This window comes from Capsella rubella, unplaced genomic scaffold (genome assembly GCF_000375325.1).
Source record: "Capsella rubella cultivar Monte Gargano unplaced genomic scaffold, Caprub1_0 scaffold_4, whole genome shotgun sequence".
Lineage (NCBI taxonomy): Eukaryota > Viridiplantae > Streptophyta > Magnoliopsida > Brassicales > Brassicaceae > Capsella > Capsella rubella.
This window is the reverse complement of record NW_006238920.1, coordinates 690,474-712,794: the sequence shown is the minus strand read 5'-3', so window position 1 is coordinate 712,794 and position 22,321 is coordinate 690,474. Positions and strand designations below refer to the sequence as shown.

At 33.5% G+C, this 22,321-nt stretch overlaps 3 protein-coding genes across 3 annotated transcripts; all 3 read right to left on the bottom strand.

The window, feature by feature from the left end:
- Positions 1-8,874: 8,874 nt before the first annotated feature.
- LOC17889255 (glycine-rich domain-containing protein 1) lies at positions 8,875-12,699 on the bottom strand. Its single transcript, XM_006296389.2, has 9 exons — positions 12,590-12,699; positions 12,153-12,318; positions 11,878-11,998; positions 11,536-11,790; positions 10,991-11,446; positions 10,364-10,908; positions 10,068-10,260; positions 9,823-9,978; positions 8,875-9,735 (listed from the first exon to the last, which is right to left on the bottom strand). The coding sequence occupies exons 2-9, from the start codon at positions 12,314-12,316 to the stop codon at positions 9,094-9,096; spliced, it is 2,532 nt and encodes an 843-aa protein (XP_006296451.1). The 5' UTR covers positions 12,317-12,318; positions 12,590-12,699; the 3' UTR covers positions 8,875-9,093.
- Positions 12,700-13,454: 755 nt separating this feature from the next.
- On the bottom strand, positions 13,455-14,794 carry LOC17888461 (protein BRICK 1). Its single transcript, XM_006295276.2, has 2 exons — positions 14,446-14,794; positions 13,455-13,872 (listed from the first exon to the last, which is right to left on the bottom strand). Exons 1-2 carry the CDS (start codon positions 14,576-14,578, stop codon positions 13,748-13,750), a joined length of 258 nt encoding a protein of 85 aa, XP_006295338.1. The 5' UTR covers positions 14,579-14,794; the 3' UTR covers positions 13,455-13,747.
- A 1,287-nt stretch (positions 14,795-16,081) lies between these two features.
- Positions 16,082-19,188, bottom strand: LOC17888496 (agamous-like MADS-box protein AGL17). Its single transcript, XM_006294881.2, has 8 exons — positions 18,891-19,188; positions 17,740-17,818; positions 17,542-17,603; positions 17,261-17,360; positions 17,134-17,175; positions 16,856-16,939; positions 16,549-16,709; positions 16,082-16,452 (listed from the first exon to the last, which is right to left on the bottom strand). The coding sequence occupies exons 1-7, from the start codon at positions 19,070-19,072 to the stop codon at positions 16,572-16,574; spliced, it is 687 nt and encodes a 228-aa protein (XP_006294943.1). The 5' UTR covers positions 19,073-19,188; the 3' UTR covers positions 16,082-16,452; positions 16,549-16,571.
- Positions 19,189-22,321: the final 3,133 nt, after the last annotated feature.

Sequence of the window (22,321 nt, the reverse complement as noted above, 5' to 3'; positions counted from 1 at the left end):
TAAGAGCATTAATTATTCATGGGGTAAATTTTTATATGAAAATTACCAAATAGTTAATCAGTGAAAAAAAAACAATCTCTTACTAATTTACTCCTTGTTTTCTTGTTTAGTGATCTAACTAGGTTCGGATCCGCGCTACAGCGCGGGGGAAATAATTACGTATATACAATCTTTAACGGATTACAATATGTTACATTTTAATGTTATTGAAATGCAGTCGATTACGGTGAATCATATATATATGTAATAAGTTTAAATAAAAAAAATAAATGAAAAGTGGGTAAATAATAATACATTGAGTTTTGATACAATTAAAAAACAGTGGATATTTATCGACAAATTATTCAACTTGACCATTTTTGTAGTAGAAGTAGGAATATATGTAAAAATTACATACTTACAATATATTTTTTGAAGGACCAACCCGTTACCAAATTCATTTAAAAAATATATTCATAACTCGCTTTACAATTATAATTGTGATTTTAACAAACTACCCGCAAACTATCTAAAATTTACATAGTTTAATATGTAATATATTTTATCAATAAAAATTATGTCTCCAAAATTACATCTATGTCTCCAATATTTTTTTTTAATATTTTAAATTCTAAATTTTTATATATTTGAACCTTTTAATTATAATATTTTAAAACTTTTGAAACTTTTAAATATGCTCATGTAACAATGGTTTTAAATTTTTAATATTGGTCATACTTATACTGATTTTAAATCATTCTCCAAAATATTATATGTCCGTTTTGAAAAATTCAAATTGCAACATATACAAAAAATAATTCAATTTTTATTAAATATTTTTATTATATAGTATAATATCATAAATTAAAAATAATATCAAATAAAAGTTAAAGAAGAATAATAATTGTTTAGTTAGAGATTTATTAGGAAATCATAAAATTAGTTATAGAAATAATATAATTTGAAATGTAGATATAGAAAGTATCCGATGTATGTATCCAAACCCAATTTAATATCTAATTTTAAAGTATCCAATTGTTAAAATCGGGTTAATTTTTTAATTTTGACCCGATCCGTATTATGTTTTGTACTTCTCTTTTACTAATATAGGGATGGTTAAATAACTAAATTCTTCGAATAGTAAAAAGTTTTAGATTTTTTAAATAAAAACAAAATGTACCAATACATCTAAGGAAACTAAGTTTATCTTTAAACGGTTCAATGAAATTAGAGGTTCTATTGGTTTTGACGGTGAGATAGACTAATTCGTTTATGAATTAAACCGTTTTTTATTTTACCATTATAAGTCATTAATTATAATATTTAGCAACGCGAATCAAACAAATAAAAAATAAAAGATACAGTATGTCATAAAATAACTACAAACTGCATTTATTTAGAAATAAAATGGTTTCGCGACGGATTTATGTCCGTTCTAAAAACTAATGTGATTTTTTACGATGATTATTTAATCCGCAAATGCCATTCAAAGCTTTTATATCAATTCTTTCACTTGTTTGAGTTTTTTTTCTTATTAGTTTAAAATTGTTGAACTATTTATGTGAATCAACAAAACCAAATAACCATTGAAAAATTTACGAAAACTGAAGTGAAAATAACTTTGATAATAGAAACTGTTGGTAATAGGAACAAAATTCTAAAAAGAACAGGATCAGTATGAAAACGAGAGGAATGAATTAATAATAAGAAAAAAAAACAAGTGTGAAGTAGTGAGTGTGTAAAATAGTGTAATTGAATGAAGAAGGTCATGATCAAAGGGACACACGGTGGTAGCACGCTTATAGAGAGAAAGATGAAGGAAGAAGTGAAACCAAACAAAACAAAACAAATCAGGCTTTGCAGCAGCAGCTACTGTTTTCACATGCCTGTCACCTAACTCCATCATCACCCTCTTCTTCCTTTCTTTCACATCATACGTCACCGTCCCGTTCCTTTACCATTTTTATCTCCCCCCCTCTTGTCTCCCACTCTTTTTTTTGTTTCTCTCCTCTTTTTTTTTTTTTTTTTTAAAAACAAAATATTATTCTCTTTTAACTTTACATTCTTTTAAAAAATATATATAAATTGTACAGTTTTAATTTTACCGATCACGAAATCATTACCCAAAAACAGAGGAGTAGCATTTAGTACTCTCTCTGTTTTAATTTAAGTGATGTTTTAGCCTAAAAAATTTGTTTCATTTTAAGTGATATTCTCAACTTTCTATGCAAAAATTAAATGTGTTTAATACTTTTTGACCAATCATATTTACATCTTATTTTCTGATTGGTTGAATTCATTTTAATTAATGTTATTTTTATGAAAACAAGAGAAATGATATGTTTTCTTAATATGTATGTAATAACTTTAAACACCGTTTAGAATGAAACAGAGGAAATATAAGATTAAGAAGACTCCCATGCATTTATTTTCTCATTTGTTGTAAATTATAATGAGTGTGTATTGAATATTGATAGTACACATTATAATTATAGCTAGTGTAGAGGCTTTCATAATCATATTTTTTTACACATTGTGTTTTAAAAGAAAGACGTGGCCAACAAAAAAGGCTAAGGTACGCATGTCTTTTTCATTTTCATCCAATTATAGCTAAATTTAAGGACTGTATTTTGCCATTTAAGTATACAGTACGTATATTCTGGTGACCAAAAATAAAAAATTATATGTAAATTCCAATAAAAATAAAAGTAAAAAAATATATGTATAGCTCTATCTTTCATAAACTGCTATAATAAATAATAAATCTAAAGACGATAAAATATATATATATATATATATGTTTATATAGGTTAAGGTTGAAGTTGAGCCCAAAAACTTCCATCTAAAACAATGGCTAAAAACCATGTGAGAAGTTATAACCATTCAAAAAAAAAAAAACTCTTTTTATATTGATTAGTTGATATATATATAATAAATACGATTGAAAAATAAAAAAATTAGTTTTTTTCTTGGTTTTTGTATAGATTAGACTGAAGTCTGCTATTTTCATAGTTCCATTAGATTTAATGCTAATATATAATTGTAACAAGCATTAAGTGTATCGAATTTTTTAAATCTTTAACACAAAAGATATAAATTTAATACGCCTGCAAATAAAAATATTAAACAAGGTTGAATTTAATTTTTTTTTTTTGCCGTGTGTTTGGTTTACAATGAAATATGATATTTTCATGTTTCCAATAGATGTAGTGGTAATATTAATTTTAAAATAAAATGAGTTTTAACATAAAAGCCAAAGATACGAATTTTTGTTTTTCTGATAAAGAAAATATACAAATACAAACCTAGGAAAAAACATAACACAATCGAAATGAATGAATCAGTGATCATCACTAACAAAATCATTGTACTCGTGAAGACGATTATAAGAATTTCATAAACTTATAATAAATCCGTAATGAGTACGTATTAACAAAAAAAAACCCTATTAATTAATAAGTGATTATAATAATTATGAGAATTTGAGGCACAGATTTTGCGGGGCAGTGCGAAGACAACAAGGACCCACTGCTTCCATTTATGCCGGTCGCATTAAAAATTTAGTTTAATTAAAATTAATATAACAAAATTAACATAATTAATCAGGATAATTATATTAAAGTAATCAGCTTGCTTGACCAAAAACCAATAAGTAATAGACAAGTGTCGACATGTGAAACGTCTCTCTCTACTGGATAAAGTGAAGATCATAAGTCAAAGATCTTGTGCGTGCGATCGGTATGTACATCACGTGTGAGTATCCTATGTATTCAGGACACGTGTCGATAACATATACAGCTTCTTTCATACAAGCACTTTGTATAAGTTACAATGTTATCAATAGCCCATTATAAGCCCAATTAAGCCCAATGAGAAGCCCTAACGTTGCTGTCTCACATTCACACGCACAAATATAAAACCTGTTTTTGAAAACGAGAAACGGCACGTGTGATAGAAGTAACCGTTGTAGTCTACGCACGTGTGCAAGTAACCGTTGAAGAGGCGGTGCTATAAACGCTAGTAATATAAATAGGCTTCACGCTTCGTAAAGGCAAAGCTTTCTCAAAGGTTTCAAATTTTTTGTTTTCTCTGCAATTTCGCCGGCGACGATTTCGATTATTTTATTTCTCAGCGAGTCCTTCGCCGGATCTCTCTGTAAGTTTCCATAATTCATCTTTTCTCTTTGATTAGTAATTTTTCTTATGTAGTAGCGTTTCGAGAGTTTTAAAATCGCGTTTAGGTTAGGTTTTTTAATTGTAGATTTGTAGTCTTCTTCTTCATCGAATTAATTTCTTAGGGTTTCTGAATTTCTATAATCGTCTTTGTTTAGATTAATCTCTATAATTAATCGAAGATTTTGAGTTTCTTTTTTAGTCGCTTTTGTGTTTTTAATTTTACTTGATTTTGAGTTTTGTTTAATTAAACGGTTTCTGGGTATTTCTGTTGTTGCAGTTGAGATTGAAGGAGAAGAAGAAGACTCATTGTGATCACAGAGAGTTCTCTTCAGGTAAAAATCTCTTCATTTGTCCCTCTTTGGTGAGATCTATAAGATCAGAAACTATGGTACACACGGCTTTTAACCGTTATGTTCGGTTCAGAAACACACTGGCACGTTTGTGTCTTTATTATGACAAATGTCTGAATGGACTTGCTTGTGAGCTTAGAACCTTTTTATCGGTTCGAAAATCAAATGGGCTTATGGGAGTTGCGATGTGAAAGGCCCCTAAAGCTTATCACACAAAGCAGAATGTGTGAGTTTTATGATTAAGAGTTGTCCCTTCGGAGTTAGTATCACACAAAGCAGAATGTGTGAGCTCTATGATTAAGAGTTGTCCCTTGGGAGTTGGTATCACAAACCAGAGGCTTTATAGTCGGTTGTTCGGTTCGAAAACAAAAGGGGGCGGTATGGGAATTGCTGAATGCTCCTTAAAAGCTTAATAGCTTGAGCCTCTAAAGTTAAAGAGAGTCCCTTATGCCGTTGCGTAATGATGAGAAACGATTAATCTGAAATTGGCAAGAAGTAGCCACGGCTTTAACCGCTTAAACACATTGGCACATTTGTGTCTTTATAATGACAAATACCTGAATGGAGTTGCCTGTCGGTTCAAAAATCAAATGGGATTATGGGAATTGCAAAAAGCCCTTAAAAGCTTATTACATAAAGCAGAATGTGTGAGCAGATCATTGTCCGTTTGTTCTGACTGTGGAAAACAAAAGGGGGCGGTATGGGAATTGTAAGATCTAAAAGCTTCACAGTGTGAGCTTCTTAAATTAAGACAGACCCTTATGCTGTTGCCTAATGATGAGAAACTATAGTCCTGAAATTGGAAAAGATAATGATACAAACTAGCTGCTTGGTCTATAAAAGGGGACTTTTAATGAGCCCTTTAACAAAAACAGTCCCATGGAAGTTGCCTAAAGATTTACATAAGCTGGTAACACAAACCAGAGGCTTATTGTCCGATGTTCGGTTCGAAAACAAAAGGGGGCGGTATGGGAATTGCAGAGTGCTCCTTAAAAGCTTCCAACTTGAGCTTCTATAAAGTTAAGACAGTCCCTTATTCGGGTTGCCTAATGATCAGAAACGATTGTCCCTAAATAGGAAAGACTAAAGAGGTACCCACGTCTTAAACACTGGTAACACCACTGAGTGGATGAAACACTGGCACGTTGTGTCTTTATAATGACAGCTGACTGGATGAAGGTTCTTGTAGACCCCTTCGGTTCAAAAACAAAGGGGTATGGGAATTGCAAAAGCCCTTGCTAATCACACACACTGGGATTGGAAAAGTAGTACTTTACCACACTGAGTTGCCTAAATTGATAATTTCAGAGCCACGGCCTTAGATAGATTTCTCAGTTCAGATATAAAGGGACAAACAACACACTATCATGATGTACGCTCTATAGCTAAAATGGTCCGATGGGAGTTGCCTATATTGATGTATCGGTTCAAAAACAAAAGAGGGTATGGGAACTGCAAAACCCCCTAAAGCTGATCACAGACGTCTCAATGAGTGAGCTATATGATAAAAACAGTCCATAATCTGAGTAATGATGACACAAACTAGCTGCTTGGTCTGTAAAGGGGAAATGGGAATTGCATAAACAACACACTAACTCGTCTGATTTTTAATAAGCCCTTTAACAAAATAGTCCCATGGAAGTTGCCTTATGGTAAAAGTTGCCTAAAAAAACACAAACCAACCGCTTACATAGCGTTGAAAAAATCCCTAAAGCTTAACACAAACTATCGACTACTTGGTCTGAATGTGTGAGCTATAAAACAGTCTCATAAGAGCTGCTTAATGATAACAAAAAAGGGGGCATGGGAATTGCAAAATGCTTAAGACAGCCCCTTATTCAGTTGCCTAATGGTAAAAAATGATTGTTCCTAAGAAGGTAAAGAGGGTAACTTTAAGACAGAGTTCTCAGTTCAATGATAAAGAGGGTAAACAGACGATAACATTGTGAGCTCTATGGTAAGAATTGTTGCCTAAACTGAAACATATGGGATGTGGAAATGGAAAAGATCCCTTAATGCTTAACAAATACATGCAGCTGCTTGGTTTATAAAGGGGAAATGAGAATAGCAAAATCTCCTAATGGGAATTATAAAAACACACTAACTCGTCTGATTTTTATGAGCCCTTTAACAAAAACAGTCCCATGGAAGTTGCCTTATGGCAAAAAGTTGCCTGAATAAACACAAACAATGTGTGGGCTCTATGATTAAGAGTTGTCCCATCTGAGTTGGTATCACAAACCAGTGGCTTATAGTCTGTTGTTCGGTTCGAAAACAAAAGGGAGCGGTATGGGAATCGCAAAATGCTCCTTAAAAGCTTATAACAGCTTGAGCTTCTAAAGTTAAAGAGAGTCCCTTGTTCAGTTGCCTAATGATGAGAAACGATTAATCTGAAATATGCAACAAGTACCCACTGCTTTAACAGTTCTTTTCGGTTCAGAGACTCTCTGCTTAAACGCACTGGCACATTGTGTCTTTATAATGGCAAATGTCTGAATGGAATTGTAACACCCAGGGCTTAGACCCTTTTAACAGTTCAAAAAAATGGGCTATATCTATTGCAAAATGCTCCTTGAAAGCTTCTAAAGTTAAGACAGACCCTTATTCAGTTGCTTAATGGTGGTCAAAAGCGATTGTTCCTAAATAGAAAAGAAGATAAAGAGGGTAACTATAAGACAGATAGAGGGTAAACAGAGGATAACACTGTGAGCTCTATGTCCTAACTGAAACATATGGGATATATATGAGAATGGAAAAGCTCCCTTAATGCTTAACAAACATATGCGGCTGTTTGGTCTCAATGTGTGAGCTATATAATAAAAACAGGCCCATAGAATGCCTAATGATGATGACACAAACTAGCTTCTTGGTCTATAAAGGGGAAATGAGAATAGCAAAAGCTCCTAAGGGGAATAGTAAAAACACACCAGCTCGTCTGATTTTAAAACAGTCCCGTGGAAGTTGCCTGAAAAAAACACAAACCAAGGCCTTACAACGTTCGTTGAAAAGCCACCCTAAAGCTTAACATTAGCTATCGACTACTTGTAAAATGTCCTAAAGCTTAACTCAAAAGAGGGACTGCTTGGTCTACAAAGGAGAAATGGGAATAGAAAAATCCTCTAAAAGGTTCAAAGTTTCAGAGTTCAGACACACTAACTCGTCTGATTTTGAGAACTCTCTGTAATGGAACAGTCCCATTGGAGTTCTTGCCTTATGAGAACTGAAAAAAGCTTATGCACTAACACGCCTGAGTTGGAAAGTTTAACATGGTCTGTGTATGGAAGGCATAACCCCATATTTTACAAGTGAACTAAATCGATCTTTCTTATTTTTTCAGGTATGTTTGGAGACCCCGGAGAGATTTCAGAATGTCTAAGGACTTCAAGATATGTATGTCTTTCTCCTAAACTTGTTCTGAATTAATTTATATCGTTACAAACTTAAAAATTATGGCAGATGAACTAGAACCTTACTGAAAATATACTCTGCATATTATCCCACAGGTATGTAATTATATAGTTTTATCATTAAAAAGTTTGCTTCTCTTACTTTTTTTTGGTGATGGTTAGAAACTGTTCGATGTCAAAATATGAAACTAGTGTAGGTGTAGTGATACATGTGCCTCTCCTATGTTGATTAATAAGTTGATATATTTATGTTAGAAATCTGAAGTAGACATGTGGTTCTCTTATCGTTTACTAATGTTATAGATCTAAGTTAACTTAGTTGTACATCTGAAGTGACAACTGATTTGGCAACGACTCTTTTAAGTAAAAAAATCATTCATGACTTGAATTCTTTTGATTGTTGCTTTGTCTATACTTTGAAGTTACAGCTTAAGTCTATTTGTTGCTATCTTGTCTATTCTTTAAGGCTATTGTTTGAATACGTTGGTTGTTTTGTGCTTTTTGATTACTTGAATTTCTCTGTATTGTGTGGTCTAATACTAACATGAATGTGTTAATTTCTTGCATTCTATGTCTATGATTTGAATTGAACATACAGTATCTATTGAACGATTGAATATACTGGTTGGGTGCATAGTCTATGATTCGAACACATGACGTAAATTCTTTTAAATGTTGCTTTGAAGTTACAGCTTCGAGTTTATTGGTTGTTATGTGATATATGCTTTAAAGCTATGGCTTGAATCTGTTGGTTGTTTCGTGCTTTTTGCTTACTTGAATATGCTTATTGCTTGCATTGTCTATGATTTGAATTGAACATATATTGCTTGAATCTATAGACAATGCGTTGATTGAACCCATTTCTTGAGTTGAGTTCATGCGTTGATGCATGCTCTTTTGTAATTTGATTGAATCATATTGATTGGTTATTTGATTCTTTGGATATGTTGATTTTAACTGGAGTTTACAGAAACACGGTTGCATAAACAAACAACAAGTACAAACTTTATTTATATTATACAGTTTTGCTATTAAGCCACAAACAGCGTCCTTAGGGCGTTTGCGTTTACCACTTTCACTAGTAAACAAACTTCATGCCACCGCACCCGCCTCCATCGTACTGTTACTGTACACCATGTTTCCGCGTTCTCTAGTCGGTCACCCACCACCACAGCTACCAGATTATGCTGCTTTCACCATGTTTCCGCATTCACCGCTACAACCACCACCACAGCCGCTAGCATTTGCTGCTTTCACCATGTTTCCACCACATTCACCGCTACAGCCACCACCACAGCCGCTAGCTTTCGCTGCTTTCATCATGTCTCCGCATTCTCCACCACAATCACTGCCGCAACCGCTAGCTTTCGCTGCTTTCACCATGTCTCCGCATTCACCGCTACATCCACTACCGCAGCCGCTAGCATTTGATGCTGTTTTCACCATGTCTCCGCATTCACCGCTACATCCACTACCGCAGCCGCTAGCATTTGCTGCTGTTTTCACCATGTCTCCGCATTCTCCACTACAACCACTGCCGCAACCACTAGAGTTAGCTGCTTTCACCATGTTTCCACATTCACCACTACAACCACCGCCGCAACCACTGCCTTTCTCAGGAGCTATGATAGCAGCTGCAGTCCCCACATTCATAGAGTCTGCATTCACTTTATTTTCTGTCACAGCTACATGTTTAGTCTGTTTGCTTTCCTCTTTTATGTCTTTAGTTCCGACAGTGAAACCATCAAAACCTCCTTTCTTCATAACATGATTGAGTATGAAAGCAGATACGATTCCAGGCAAAACCAACCAATCCTCTTTCGCCTGCATATGAATAACAGAGTCAAAATGAGCTTGGAGAGAATAAAAAAGAAGTAACATTCCAGATAAAATCAAAACTTTCAAACTTGCCTCAACCGAACCAAATTTCATATCAACCAATCCCACAGCTTTTCCATATGGATGTTGCTTAGAAAATTCAACAAAAGTCATGAAATCTTGATCACTTCTAAGGTTGGCACAGTGTTTTGGTTCATAATCCAGCTTCCTCCCGGAGAAAAATTTTACCTGCAAACCAATAAAAAGCATAGCATCATTGAAGTGTAATATACAGGAAGATTACTCACTTTTTGATGGAGTTAAATGATAGAATATACCACTTGAGGACCCAAAAGCTCGAAGAGCGGAATATCTGCAGTGGAGGCGTTTGTTTGCTTAAGTGACCATTTAAAGTCTAGCAAAGACCAGAAACTACCAGTATAATCTGCAAGCACGTGAGTTTCACCAGAGTCTGTCACGCCAATCACTTGTCTTTGATCATGTTTAAGTGTTGCTCCACCAGTGGAGTTCCTAAAACACAGCAAAATAAGAATTTAATATCATGTATACGCCTGGTTTGATGAGGTTATTTCGTGTTAGTTTTCAAAAGAGAGTGTAGTTTCAAACGACATACCTCATTTGAAGTCTGATAACCTCTGTTTGGGTTTCATCAATAATGTGTGTTGAACTCTTAGCAAGACGGGACTTCCCTATGATTGGAAAGAAGCAAGAGCCTTTGCACGATGTTCTAGATTGAACCATGTGTAAGACTGATGGACTGCGTATTGGTGGAGTACATGAGACAGCGACCCGCAGGCTTATGGGTTTTTGATCTGCTTTGCAACCTTTGCTGGGTGTTAACTCCAGCCACCTTTCAACAGAGAGTTGGGTCATAACTGGAGATAGAAACTCCTTTAGTGATAAAGACGCATAACCCAAGATTTTAGGCTCTCTCGAAACTGGTATCTTAGACGGTGAAGAGGAAATAAGTTTGAAAACAAGCTCTCCTGTAGGTTCACACTGGAAAGTAGCAACTTGCTTTGCTCCAACTTCGGATAAAATGGTCAGTCTACGTTCAGCATTGAAAAGAGAATCAGGCTGGGTTTTACTGAACAAAACCGAGAGCTTCCCCTTATGTCCATCCGGTAAGTTTCTAATCCCGATTATCTCCAAGAGAACCTGAAAGGAAACAAAAGGATCACACAACTGCAGTCTGAAATTCCCTTAATACAATCACAGAAAAAAAGATAATAAGAACTACCTCAACAACTTCCACCTCTGGAAGTTGGATTAAATTTTGGAAATCCTCTTTTGCAGTTGGTTCTTTGGCGAAAACATCAGAAACATAAGGGGAAGTGGTGACAGGTGTAGGCGTTTTGCCTCTATGCATTGCACCGGCTTTCCAGTACCTTGTTCCAAATGTCTCCTCCCATTGTGCAGTAGTGTTAGAGAAACCAGTATCGAGCTTCTTACCTTTGCCTCGGTCAGAATCTGTGTCATCATGCTCCAACACCTTACTAATGAGCTTCTCCATATCATCACAGTAAGAAACTGGATGCAGCTGATGTGTGTGCCAGATAAGGTCAACATCATAAGTCGGAACACAAAACCGTTTTAAAGACCTTTCTCTGTTCGTCTTAATCAGATAGAGAAACCCCTTATATCTAGCAACAGCTTCTTGTAGAAAAATGTCATTGTTTACATGGGACCTCGAAACCTGTGGGAAAGAACACACAGAAACAGAATCAGGAAGAAAATCCGTATTTGCGGTTTATGATGATATAATAAAAACCATACTTAAGCTACCTGATAGTAAAATGGGCTCTGCCTCTTAACAGCTGACATAAGATCATATTTGGTGCATTTCTCAAGAGCTGAAGATTTCTCAGAGATATCCTCCGAGTCTATGTTATTCAAGTCTAACTCATAAGGTTCCTCAGGATACAATGTTTTCCACAAATCTTCAGTTTTCAATTTGCAGTTCCCATTAACAGAAGATACAACTCCAGAATTGTCGAGAACTCTCCCGTAAAATTCCTCACAGTCAGACTTATACCTCACCTGAATTTCAACATAATGAAGAAATCACTCAAACAGGTAACAAAAAAGTCAACGTTTTCACAATCGATAATTCCGTTTTGAACTTACTGGATTAAGCCTGTGGCAATGCCAAATCCATTCACAATCAAGAGGAGGGACCAAAGGCCCTTCACCAACCGATGATGACTCAGAGTATTTGGCAAGCAAAGGAAGCCAACAAGCATTGTACCTGAAAATCACTAACGTTTATAAGAAACTCTGAACAATCAAGAACCCATCAAGCTATATATAATCACTTAAATAGATTCACTGATCTGAAAAAAAAAACACAAACAGAGAACCTACTTTGTATTGAACCGAGTAAAAAACCGAACGATACTAACCTGTAGATGGCTTTTTCGAGTTCAGGACCATCGTAAAGCCATCGGTTCCTATCAACAGTTGCGAGAAACAGAAGCTGTTGCTTAGCTGCAGCACATAAGTCAACGCTTATCTCTATCTTCTGAGCTTTAAGCCACTCCACTTCATGATCCTTCTCCTTATTCATCACTTCATTTTAACCAAATCAAAACCTTATCAATTTGCCAAACGACTAAGCAAATCAAATATGTGATTACCAAATTTTGACCTAATCTCAAACCTAAAAACTTGATCTTTTATCTAATCAATTTCATAAACTTCTATGAAATTTGAAAGATCATGTGCAAGAGAAACAAATCAAGACTCCGGAGAATTAAAAATCCAAACTTTCTTTTTTTCTTTTTATAAATTCGGATCAAATATTATCAACAAATTCGTTAAAGGCCGCAAAAAAACTCACCTTTGATCGCCGGAAACTTAACTTATTCGCCTGTGAATTTATCCGATCACTGAGGAAGAAGCTTTAATCCAGTGATGATGATGATGAAGAACACTTTCCAAGGCCGCTACTTTATAATTATAAAGAGCTACAGTACTTCGAAATCAACGATCACAGGGGAGTTGTTAAATGACATATATGCCCATAATCATATATGCCTAATCCAACAACTTTTAACGTGTAGTGTACGCATCGTATTATCGAATCTAATGTATTAAACCGGCTTAAACCATACCGGCTTAAACCTTCAGAATCCAATCTCAAAATGTGTTTGTAAAAGAATCTTAACCGATCTTTGTCCCTTTAGCTGAATCAGAGACAGCCTTCCTTGGATGCAGCTTCAAGATTGGTCTTTCTACTCAAATCCTACAATTCAATCATGATTTGACTAGGCTTTTCCAACTCTTTAGCAGCAGCTAACTCACTGTTTAAGATCCAGTGAGGAATCCATATTAGCCTTAGCAAAGCTTCTCATCTTCTCACAAGCGACACTAATGGACAAATTCTTTGCAAAAAGTTAACGATCAGTGATCTATATGGTATACAGAAGTTTTGTGGTTTAGCTGTTTAGGTAGTGGACAACAGCATAATGGTCAACAACAATGGCTTGCTTCTAGGTCGGTCTTGATGATTGAATCTGAGTCTCAAAGAACAACTCAAGTCACAAATGCAACAGAATCTAATGGAGGAAAAGAGCTTTTTCAATTCCTTCTTCCTCCATTGATGGGGAAAGCAAAAACAGGGAAACGACAGGGTCTAATATGTGTTCCAGCTCCACCACGTAAAGAGAAAAGACGAATATACAATATCCGATGCATCGAAGATGAAATTGGGAACCTCGCAAAGTTTATAAATCGACAGCAGAAGGAAGCAGAACTCCCAAGAGTTTTAATGAAATGATTTTGTCATTCAAAAGAGATCATAATGGACAGACAAAAGATACACAGATTTATGAAAGGATTCATATTTTAAGCTACTAATTGACTTACTTCAGCTATGGGAAGAAAGAAAAGAATCATTCAATGGTACACATTTAACAAAAGATGCTTCTTCCAAGCAAGCCAAATGCTCAGACTCGGTTACGATTTCGAATTGCAACAGATATCAGCTATGCGTGTTTTACGTAGCAAACAGAGAAGGATTAGCTGTCGCGGTACTCACTTGCACCTCCAGCATTTCCAAGCGACGTTCCAACAGATCCAATTTCTCATTCAAAGACGCCAACTTGCTCTTTGTGGTCGATTCTGAGAAGACACACACAAGGAAACTACATCAACTCACAGACATTTATCAACTTAGCTCAAGATAGAAAGTTTCATCAATACATAACATTGTCTCAAGATAGAAAGTTTCATCGATTCTGAGAAGACACACACACAAGGAAACTACATCAACAACTCACAGACATTAATCAAATTAGCTCAAGATAGAAAGTTTCATCAACGCATAACATTGTCTCAAACCAGCTAGAATCGAAGCTAAGAAGATCAAAGAGACCATTACAAAGATCTCTCTTAGGCCATGGATCTAAAGAAAATGAAAGTCAAAAGGATCACAAATCAGATAACCCCCAAACGAATCCACATAAACTCGAATCCAACACATCTGATAATCTCATCTCAACACCAAAAAAAAAAGTCTGAATCTTTCATATAACCCACCACCAAACTCAATCTCCCCAATCATAAAAAACCTTCCTTTGACTAAAACCCTAAAAAAAGCTTCTAAATTTAGCAAACCCGAAACTGCGAAAATCTCCCAAATTGGACAAAGAATTCGAAACCCAAACACAGAGAAATCAGAGAGTGAAGTTTTACCGAATTGGACAAGGAATTCGAAGAGACGACGAACATTGAGAGAGATATGTGAAATGAATTCTCGATTCTCCCAATCCGCTTGAACTGCGATTCCTACGTTTACAGCGTTCGTGATCCCTCCTGCTTTCGCCATTACTAACCCCAAAAAAAAAACTCTTCTTCGCACACACAGCGATACTCAGATTTCAAATTCTGCAGCTTTTATTTTCTGAATTTACCTTTTTTCAAACTCAACCCAACTGTGAAGAAAATGATTGAGCAATCGATTAGAGAGAACAAGGGTCAGAAGAAAAAGTTTCTGAATTTTTATCGTCCTTTTTCTCGTAGGTTGTTTCTTCTTTTTTAGATGATGTGTGATTTTGATGAAGAAGACGAAGTGACATTAGAAGAAGACACGGGTGTTTTATGAGAGAAAGACCAAAATATAAGGGGCTAATTTATAATTTATGATAATTTTGCTATTGCGAATATATTTTTCCACTTGGGTAGGCCGGTTTGGTTTAATAATATTTGTAGATTGCGTAGTTAGTATTCAATCTTTTTCGTTCTATTCAAATGTCACTATCAATTAAAAGATGTCGCAATTCTTGGTTCCTTACTTATACATTTTAAACTATTACAACCAATCTTTGAGTCTTTGAATTGAAGATAAGTCTAGTGAATTAATTTGGTATGCTCATTGGTTGTAGCACTATGTATATGCTACCCTACATTTATAATATATTTCGAAGATGCATGTATTATTATAGTGTTTGTTCTTCCGCATCCACAACATTCCAATATAATTAGAAGTTGTAAATTTATCTATGAGATGTAAAATGATCATTGCCTATATATACATACAATGTAAACCACATGGTGGTTGGTTAATGGGTTCTTATCTGATGGAAGAGTTGTTTTATTGGTCTAGACCAAAGATGGATAGTTTTTATTTGATGTAAAAATTGTTTTGTTGGTCTAAGCCAAATATACATTTTCTTTGGAAAGATCATACGTAGAGAGAAACGAGAACTCAACCAAGACAAAACTATGGTTTTTTCACGACGCATCATGGGATTATTGTTACTGTTTATATATTTTCACTTTTATTTGTTTTGTTATATATTTTTTTACTGAATACGAGTATACGACCAAAAGACATAGTGGTTTAAGAGATATGTTAAACAATGTCTATATGTTAGTCGTTTAACACCGCTAGTTTCTAGGAGTTTGTTCTTTGTATCGTGTCGATACATTTGATTTTAATATACGTTCATCTTTGTCGGGTTCTTTATACCTGAAACGAATACCCTAATTTTTTTGCTTTTACTAATCTTTTATAAATTATACAGAACAAATGATCTCAACTGAATCACCCTACATTAAAAATCTCGATATGTATCTTCCTTTAGAACACAACTAGCATAATGATGCGTAAATATGTTTTGTGTAGCTTTTGGCTATTGGCATTTTTGTTTTGAACCACTTTTAATTTGAGTAATGGTTGTCGTTGGTACGTATAAGTACCGTAAGAGGTTCCTTATCTCTTGGTTTCTTTTGGGAACATCCTAACTGTCAATCAAGGAACTGTCCATTTGGGTCAGCTCAACTAGATTTGGGGTTCTTACAACGAAAACACACACACATGACATGACATATAGTCCATTGGTTTGTGGTAATGTTGTTGATGCGTCACCATCCTAATTCAAACACCGTATGATGCTTATTGTTGATAAACAAAAATACTCGTACAAACCCGACCTATATCAAAGATCAACTTTAATTTACTTTAGTTATACATACCGAATAGAAAAGAAAAACTGAAACACCTAACTGAACTCAAATCGATTTTAAAAAAGATCACCCTACTAATTAACTATGTCTTAATTATATACTTTAAACCACATAAGAAAGCCAACAAAAAAATCGAGAAGCTCTTCCATTACTTTCACTTGAGACCATATATATTCGTACAAAATCAAACCTTTGGTTTGTTCTCCGACATGATGATTATACTCGCACTTGCTTCTGCATGAAAACATATTGACATAGTTAAACGAAGTGTTTCTCTGCATATACGTCGGTCATGTAGTTGAAAAGCTTTTGAGATAATCAAGAACGAACAAGTTGTTATATCTTTTATGATCTTATTTGCTCTTTGATGAAGTCTCATAATGAGACTGCTCAGGCTGGCTTAGCTGCAGCCTAACCTCTGCATGGGATTCATCAACTGCATCTACTAGCTCATTATTTCCTAATCCATTTGCGTTTGACGTTGCATAAGCCTGCAAGATCATTACCCCATAGACCATATATAGTACTACCACTTTTGTAACTAATTATTTCTATAATTTGTCTAGTTTTTCAACTAGGAGTTTAAAGTATTTATTAGATGCAGCTTCAAGTAATGAAGTTTGTTTCTCTATTTTACCTTCTTGTATAGTTCGATGTTTTCTTGATGAATCCTTTGTACCTTTCTCGACAATTCGAGATTTTCATGATGCACAAGATTCCTCTGCAAAAGATAAAACTCTTATAAGAACCTGAAAAACTATATGATAACATTATTTATTATGCGTTTACATGTGTACACAACATTCACAGTTCAACACAACAATCTCAAGTATATTTTCTCTCCATGAAGAAAGAAGAGTTTACAAATTTAGCAATTTCATAAGAATTAGCTTGGTATATATATAGTGATGTTACCTTTCTAGTTAGTTCTTTGATTTCATTGGTCAAGATTTGTTCCTGCAAGGTTCGGAAAGATTGATTTGTTTAAACCAACACGAACGAGAGCTAGAGGATTCATATATCTAGATTTAATGTATATTACCTTTTTCATACGAATTCCACGTAAACTCATTTCAAGTTGGCTCTCTAGATTTTGCAATTGTTTAACGCCCAAACCATTTAGTTGCTGTCCAGTTAGCTGTCTGTTTTATTACAAAACATAATTGCCGTTAATACATTGTGAAACCATAACTGATTTATTTTAGTCAACACAGCTATTCACAACATCACTAGTACATAAGATAAAGTTAATTTTAGTCACTACCTATAAGTTTTGAGTTGGAAAACTCACGATTACACTCAATTGTATAGCAATGCACTTACCGATGATTTTCTTGCAATGAGTGTAGTTCTTTCCTTAAAGTTTCAGCTTCTCTCTGCCAAAACTACAATACGCCACACAATCTAACTCATCAACTCTCAAACTCAAGTGTAATATAATACAAACAAGATGATTAAGATCTCTAGTGTATAATTGTCCTTTCCTCTGATGTATTGTGAGGTTTTCTGATATACGTATACCTTAACTTCTGATGCCGGATTCAGTAGTTGTTGCTGCTCCATCTTGGTCTTATTGAAGCGTTCAATAGTAGATTTCACACTGTTTCATTACAAAGTTTTGAACTCTTAACTAGTTCATATATAGTATTTATCCATGTAGCAAAATAGTATTTCTATATGTTTCCACTGCTAATGGAATAAAGAGTATGACTTCCTTAGATAAATTTTCCCACTCTTTAAAAAATCTTTAAAAGGTTTACAGATTGTACATAAGAAAAAACAATCTATATGCATATCATTAATAACTTTATAACAAACTAAATTAAGGTTCTTAACATAAGATAAATTTTGATCTAATTCGAAAATGAATATGAATTATTCACATTTGGAAGATCCTAAACTTACAACAAAGACTTTGTTTGTTCAATTTTTTTTGGTGATAATATAAAAGAACACAGTCATATATGGTCAGATCATACAGAGTCACCTGATTGTTCAAGCATAGTACAATATACACAAAATATTGAGATCTATATTCATATTTACTAGTTCATGAGTGAAATAAACATCATCTTACACATATCATCTCCAAATGTGTTTATGGTGATCACCTTGTACCACTCTTTTAGTTTTCCAACGTTGTACTTGTTGAGCTTATTACTATATATATATATATAACACATTTACTTCTCAGATGTTTCTAAATTTGGCAAAGACACACTGTCGGTCCAGATACACAATTTACAACCAATGACACACATGTCCACACATATAATAAGCCTACTTTAGATTAAATTTTCATCTTTAAAACTAGTAATTGTCTTTAATTACGATTCGTTGCCTTTGGCATCCTCGTTTAAACTAAGCTATACATTCATCATCAATCTTGTGTATATACTGAAATATAGGTAGAGAACAATATATCTGACACAAGATGCACAAAAATGTATACTAAATATGAGAAAATCACACAAGTGAACACAAATTGTTAAATTAGTCCAACCCTTTAAAGACAACCATACATGATATTGTACATATATATATATATATATATACTTCACGTATTAATAGACTTACAAATACATACATATATATATACATATACATCTTTATCTAATAGGTATGTAGATGGTAAAAGATCTAAGTGTATATTGATTAGAGAAGATAGAAACCTGGAGCTGGCAAAGTCATAGAGCTTGTCGGTATTGGAGAAAATGATGAGACCGACCTCGGCGTCGCAGAGAATAGCAAGTTCTTTAGCTTTCTTGATGAGACCCTTTCTTCTTTTGGAAAAAGTGACTTGCCTACTTGTCGAATCATCGATCTTCTGGATCACAATCTTCCCTCTCCCCATCAATTTCAACTCTCTTTTGATCTTCCTCTCGATCTTGGTGATCTTCCCTTTTCTAGGGTTTTTTTCTAGATCTTCGAAAGACCAAAGGAAGATGAAGAAGAACGAATCAGGAGAAAGAGGAGAGAGAGAGAGACGAAAAAGAAGAGTCAACAATTCGAGGAATAAACAAAGGATTATCTGGTTTAGTCGTTTGTATTGGTTGATACAACTTCTTGAGGGCTATTTAGTAATGTAACATATGTTTATTACCTAAAGATAATGTACATATTACATGAGATATATAAACAAGGTTAAGCAAGTTTCCAAATAGGGCAAGTTATTTAAAATATATTGTAGTTTCCAAATAGGAATATTGTAGTTCTTTAAAACATACTATATACAATATATTGGTTATTCCAAGTAAACCAAACTAAAAAATGGATTTATGTTTCTTTTTTTTTAAGTTTCGTATAAATGACCAACGTTATATAACAATATATGTAAGTAAATATATGTATTATAAGGTTGGAATACATAAATATGTGACAGTCGTACACGTGAGAGTAGCAGAAACAGCTCCTGATCAGAAATGCTAATTTTGGAGATGCTTTTGCACGCTCCTCGTCATCAGCATAGATGTCGTACACCTGATCCATTTCTTTTGCTATATATACAATTGTGTTTAGCCTTACATATAAATTTTGTTAAAAAAGATACTTTCCAAAATATATAAGCATCAAGATCTCGAGTTGTCGATGTTGAAGAGAGGATACACTAAACTAACTTGCTTTTATTCTAGTGGAAGAGCTTTTAGACCAAAAATGTAAGAAAATTATTGTAATCCAAAAATACAAAAAGTCAGATTGAGGATGAAACTAAAAAGAAAATATATAAGTAATTAAGTATAAGTTTTTTTATTCATTGTATATACATAATTATGTTAGTACTATGTTTTCGAGCTTGCCATTAGCATAAAATTTAATCTCTAAACCACATATATTAGATTCAACATGTATTTTCCAATATGATTAATCCTTATACTCCTACATATATAACCTAACAAACAATCAATAGTTAGACTACAAAAGGAGTGTGAAGTTTCTTGATTCATCTTTATATAAATTTATAATAGTTTTCCAAAAAATATGATACATTTTCTTAATTATCATAACATGCAGAAATCTAGCTAGCGCTTATATAATTACTACTAATTAAGCTTAAATTTCTTGAAACCAGTGTTTAAGTAAAATTATCTTCAGCTATTTTTTTCCCTAGTAAAGTTTAGTATCACTAGATTTGCTAACTGCAAAGCTTTTTAAGAGTTCAGGTGAGACCCAAAATGACAATACATGGTGACCTCACGTGGGTTTGTTTTTGACCAATCAGATCTCGAGTCTCCAACAAAAAATATAAGAGTTTTTTTGTTGTTCGTCTTTATTTTTTTTTATTTTTTTTGTTGTTCGTCTTTATTTATGTTTTGTTATTATATCCTTAAAAATGAAACTAATAAAAGAAAACAAAATCTACCTGCCAGACGTCAACCATCAGTGATGATCTTCGAACGTAAGATTTTGGTTTTTTCCTAAAGAATAAATACTTTATTTTAACCTTTACCTTTCACAATTACATTTGAATTTGATTTGTGTAATCACATATTATTATAGGACTAATTTGTATATCACCTGAGTATGATCATATAATTTTCACACATACACACATATGATATCAATTATGTATAAAAGTAAAAAGAAAAACAAAAAAAGGTTATTACCTGGTTTGATATTTCAGTATACAACAAAATTATTAAGAATCTATATATATGATGCATATGATGTTTATGATCTTCACACATATGATATTTTCACACATACACACATATGATGTTTATGATCTTCTAACAGTAGCTCTTTTCTTTTCATTATTATTTTTTTTTTTTGCTGTATGTGTTTTCATTAACATATACATACAGAAATATTAAATCTAAATTAGATGATTCCAAAATTGCATTAACATAATCTTAGTCATGATTGCTATATTTAGAAATTAGAACTATATGTACATTCGAGATCTATGAAGTTCATGAGATAGAACTACCGAAAGTGATAGTGATCAGTACTCTTTCACGTGAACTTCATAAAATAAAGAGCACTCATTTTCTCAGGTTCTTACTAAATATATTACTCTTTAACTAAAGCTTGAAATTTGAGTCGTTGGAACTTGAACACTGGTTGCAATTGTACTATATGTTCCAAGTTTGTTGGCCATGATAGCGCTTCATTGTTTATATTCTCAGTAAGAGATGGTTATGTTAATCCCATTTTTAAAAAATTATAAAATTACTAATACTACATCAACTCTTGTGTAGTATAATTGGGTTATAACCAATAAAGTTATTTGTACGAAACATTTTCTAATGTAGTCCGCACTTATGAGTTAACGTTATGATATTCTCTATATATAGTATCCCATTTGATATACATCTTCACATTTTCTAAATACCCCAACATTGGCTATATTGTTTCCCTATAGTTTCTGCATATTTACATTTCTCGTGTTACCATGACTCAAGTCAAATCATCAATATAAATTTCTTTTGGAATATATAAACGATTAGAGAGATGTGTCTTGTATATGAAGGAATTTAGAAACAATAATAGATTCATGAAAAAAAAAATTCGTGCTCAAGTGAGCTTATTCAAATGCAAAATTAAAGACAAAAAAGGAAAGAAATTAAACTTAAGGTTGTTACCAAGAGAAAACAATTTTACATTTGATATTTACTAAGAGAACAATATTTGGGTGAACCTCCTTATTCATTTCCTATTAACTTAATGAATGAAAATAGAACAATATGTCATATAATTCTATATTTAAAAATAAATCAAAATTATAAAAACAAACAAAAAACAATTAGGAAACAAAATTTGTACATGAAGTTTATACTTTTAGAGTCTTAATTATAAACTCTTTTAAATATATGTCTGACCCTTTTTGGAGTTTCATAATCCACTTTATAACTAAATTGATTGTATACTTCAATATTTGTAGAGCTTATCGTAATTCTTAGTCTCCAGAATTTAGGTCGACTTAAGTCAATGTGTAAGTATTTTTACTCTCTCATAGGTGCTCTCATGCTATGCTAACAAGATGTATAATAGGTAGTCAAATGTTGAGCTAGATTATGGAGATGTCATTATAGAAAAACTTGATTTGAGGACTTTGATTTTGAACAAAATTGAAACAGATAACTGGCAATTTTCGTAATTAGGA